We start from the raw sequence: 3,983 nt of genomic DNA, 5'->3' as shown, positions 1-3,983 counted from the left end.
AGCTTTTCATGTCAATTAGTCTTTTGGTTCTGAAACTTCACTAAAGGAATTTGCACATTTTTGGAAATTTCTTCCTTATTCCCTCTTTGGCAGGTAATTGGCTTTTTTCCAAGTTTTAAATGCAAAGTTTATCATAACAACAAAATGCTAATAACTTCTCCCTATTCCAACTCACTGTCCCATAGTGCACTGCCCCCTGGCCAGCCCCCTGGGGAGAAAAGGTGGGATATTTTTTTGGTTTTGTTTTGTGTGTTTTTTCCCCCAGAGGTGGTGGTGGTGGGTGGGGGGGGCGTTATCAGAAAAAAGTAGTGTGGTCCATTTAAAATTGTAGTATTAAAAAAGAAACACACACACACACACACACACACACACACACACACACACGAAAACCACTTAAAAGCCCTACCCAGTGTGGCTGAGCAGATCCAGCGCCAGCCTGCACACCCAAGGGTCCTGGGTTCCATTCCAGTCTAGGGCATGCACCTTGGTTGCAAGCTCTTCCCCTGCTCCGGCCCAGGTCAGGGCTCATGTAGGAGGCAACCAATTGATGTGTTTCTCTCACATTGACGTTTCTCTCTCTGTCTTTCCCTCTCTTTTCCACTCTCCCTAAAAATCAATGGAAAAAATTCACTAACAGTGAATTCTACCCAGTGTAAGGTGCGCCAAGAGCATTTTGGCTTCTGAAGATAGAAAATACCATGTACTATGACTTTGTTTGTTTGTTTGTTTATTAGTATATTCTCACCCAAGGATATTTTTCCCACTGACAGCACCCAGGTGAGCCCCTACCCCTGGCATGTGCCTTTGCTGGAATCAGACCTGAGACCCTCCAGGATGCAGGCTCTTGGCTGAAGGGAACCTCCTCTCTCAAGGTCACCCCATTTCTTGGGAAAGCTTGCATCCAGTGACCGGTAAAAGCACAGCGTAAAAGACACTCTCCTCGCCCCTGTGCGATCTGGTGCAGGGGCTGTAGCTTCACCAAGGAAGGCTTCCTGGAAGAGGCTGCGATGTAAGGAGAAGGAGCTGTTTTAACAGCTTGGGCCAGAGCCCGAGGAGGCTCTCCTGTAGAGTGAGAGCCCAGCAGGAAACCTCTTCAGGCTGCCAAGGGTCCTGACAGAAGGTTCTCTCCTGCCAGTGTCGCCATGGCCACCTCCATGGCCACCTCAGCTCAGGAGTCCTGCAGACAGAGGACAGTGCTGTTCCCAGGCTCAGCCAGCAGGGGGGCTGCACTCCCAGGCCTCCTGCTGTGGCTCCCAAGGGAGAAGAAAAGCTCTGAGGTCACGGAGCCAAAGCTGCTTTAGAGCTGCCTCTCACCAGGCGGGAGGAGACCCTGCAGTGTAAGTGGCCAGAGCCACACCCAGGCTCCCCGCTACCTGTCCCCTGGCTCGTCCCCTGCACCTTCTGTTCTAGGGAAACCAAATGTGTCCCTAAGAGAGGATTAGAGAGCGTTGCCTGTGGGCTGAAGTCCAGAGTGTCCTGGGAAAGAGAAGGAAGATGCTACTTAAAAGATAGGAAGGTAAGTGTGACCCCAAACACAGAGTCCCCCTCCCAGGCCACCTGAGCTTCTCTAGCAGCACCCCTACCCGCTGACACCAGAGCAGAGACCAGAGCAGAAGCTGAGAGCAGTGGCCCCAAAGCCGTCACATCCAGTGTCATTAGTGACCGCAGGGGCTGCTCTTCCATGTACCCCAGGATCTGCACCCAAAACCTGTGCGTGTTAACCCCTCTCTAACCCCCACAGCCATGACTCCTCATGTCTCAAACCTAAGTAACTGGGAGCTGGTTATTTCTGCATTTCGAGGACATGTGAGACCGACAGGGAAAGAGAGGCTTCTAAGGCATTGCCATACCCAGAGCTCACCCAGCAAAGACCTAGTTCTCCCCACCGTCTTGGGCCTGGGCTGCCAGCAGGCTCCTTACCTTTCTGAGCCCTGAAGTAGATGAGCAGCCCTGCCCCGAGGAAGAGCAGCCCCAGCACGAAGCCCCCGGCTCCACTCAGCACCTTGCTCCTTGCGGATTCAGACTGGGCCCCTGAGAGAGAAGCTGGTTTCAGTGGGTTTTAGCCCAAAGCAACTTCTCTAATGGAGACCCTTGGATTGAGAGCTTGCGGGGAGTCCGGGGGTGGGGGGGGAGGCGAGGGGGAGGCAGCCCTTGAAGAAGCAGAACAATAGCCATTTATGGGAAAGAGACTGAGGTCACACTGAGCAGGTACAAGGCCCAGGCAATCACCTCAGGTCCCCTCACCCCCGACCCAAGGCAACTGCTTCGGCCTCTGAGGGCTGCGGAGACCGGGGCTGGTGACCTCCAGGACTTGGCCGGGTGACAGAGCCGCAGATGGCAGAGCAGATGGGGCTCCCCCGCGGCAGGAAGGTCCCCCACGCTATAGAGGATGCGCCTATTTCAAGATCACAGTGGGCAGCTCAGCCCACAGGGGATGGTGCCCAGGGCCAAGGGGCACCATGACGGGGAGAGTGTGGGAATTCAGAGCAGGGCAGACAGGGAGGCATCCCAGGGCTATGGGTGTTCACAGAAGCGATCACAGGGCTACCCTGTGGCCTGTGCTGAAGGAGAGACATGAGCAAAGGAAAACGGGGTGTGGAGAGATGGGACCCTGACCCTCAGGGACAAGCAAAGGCCCCTGTGGGGGGAGGGGGTGTGAGGTCAGAGGCGTCTCACTCCATTCCACGGTGACAGGGCTGGTGCTGCTGGGGTGCCGCACTTGGCAGGTGTAGACCTCCCCGCTCCGGGGAACTGTCTCCAGCATCACCAGGGTCTGGAAGGTCCAGTCCCCGTTCCGGATCAGGCCCGTGGACACCACCCCGGCCTCCTCTTCCTGGCCGTTGCGCAGCCAGCGGACCTCAATGTGGCCCGGATAGAAGCCGTTCACGGAGCAGACCAGGAGGTTGTGGTGCTGCAGGCGCTGGGTCTTTGCAGGATACACGGTCACTGTGGGCTCAGCTGGGACAGAGAAGGCGGAGGGAGACGTGAGCAAGACAGGCAGGCCCTTGGTGGCTCCCTTTCGGCCTCGTTTCCAGCTCCGGGCTTTAGGCACAGGCAAGCCCCTCTCAAACCCAGCCTGTGGCCCCGCAGGAGGTAGTGCCATGGGCCTTGAATCTCTGCCTACATCACAGGCCACTGGATTTGAGAGACTTTGAGGACATTTGGGGAATTTTTCATATCTTGTAACAGTTATTCACTGTTGAATGAAGTGTTTACAAATATTTCCGACGCACAGAGTGTGTGAGTTCAAGTGTTATCTTCCTGGTCTACACCTTGGGAGATCCTCTCTGCTCAGCTCCTCACCTGCAAAGGGGGTGATAATACTAACTCACTGCTTAAGGACATATGAGGACCAATGGGCCTAAAATATGTAAAACAGGGGCTGGAACGTAGCCGTCACTGTATGTCAGCTGTTTATCACATATGGAGAGAGAACATAAGGAAAGCCGTGGTGAGAATCGGGGGAACAGCTTGGGGAGATGGGGACTCAGGGTGTGAAGTCCTGGGAATGTGATCACACCTGAGAACACAGAGATGGTTCCCCTGGAAGCAGGAAAGACGGGGGATTCCCTAGCTCCGGGGGCTGAGTCCTGAGGGAGAGGGAGGAGCAGGGCAGCATCATTATATCACTGACAGTGACACTCACTGAGCAACCCGCTCCTTCTCAACAGAACCCGACCAGTTATTGGGATTGTTGTCATTTTATAATTATCTCTCTTTTAAGCTGACATTTGAAGCTCAAGGCGGCACTGGGAATCAATTCATATGTGTGCGCTCTGCCTGAGACTAGGATTGGAAAATACAGATTTGGAGGAAGAGGAGGAGAGGAGGAGGAGGAGGAGGAGGATAAGAAGCTGAGAAGAGGACGACAGAGACTTAATGAGAAACAGCAAAGAGCGGAGAGGTACTGCCATAGGTGGTCCAGTAAGTATAAGAGGAGCGTAAAGGATCGCAGCTGTGATTAGAATGACAGTCACAAGCGG

The 3,983-nt window shown here is 54.2% G+C and overlaps 1 protein-coding gene across 1 annotated transcript; it reads right to left on the bottom strand.

The window, feature by feature from the left end:
* Positions 1 to 2,544: 2,544 nt before the first annotated feature.
* Positions 2,545 to 3,103, bottom strand: LOC106695222 (DLA class II histocompatibility antigen, DR-1 beta chain-like). Its single transcript, XM_014448923.1, has 2 exons — positions 2,617 to 3,103; positions 2,545 to 2,561 (listed from the first exon to the last, which is right to left on the bottom strand). The coding sequence occupies exons 1-2, from the start codon at positions 3,101 to 3,103 to the stop codon at positions 2,545 to 2,547; spliced, it is 504 nt and encodes a 167-aa protein (XP_014304409.1).
* Positions 3,104 to 3,983: the final 880 nt, after the last annotated feature.

This window comes from Myotis lucifugus, unplaced genomic scaffold (genome assembly GCF_000147115.1).
Source record: "Myotis lucifugus unplaced genomic scaffold, Myoluc2.0 scaffold_958, whole genome shotgun sequence".
NCBI classification, from domain to species: domain Eukaryota; kingdom Metazoa; phylum Chordata; class Mammalia; order Chiroptera; family Vespertilionidae; genus Myotis; species Myotis lucifugus.
Note: the sequence above shows the minus strand (reverse complement) of the source record. Positions and strands in the feature narration are given on the sequence as shown.

Bases quoted from the DNA above. Each gene is read 5' to 3' on its own strand.
- LOC106695222 (XM_014448923.1), bottom strand. From the start codon at position 3,103: ATGGCACTACCTCCTGCGGGGCCACAGGCTGGGTTTGAGAGGGGCTTG.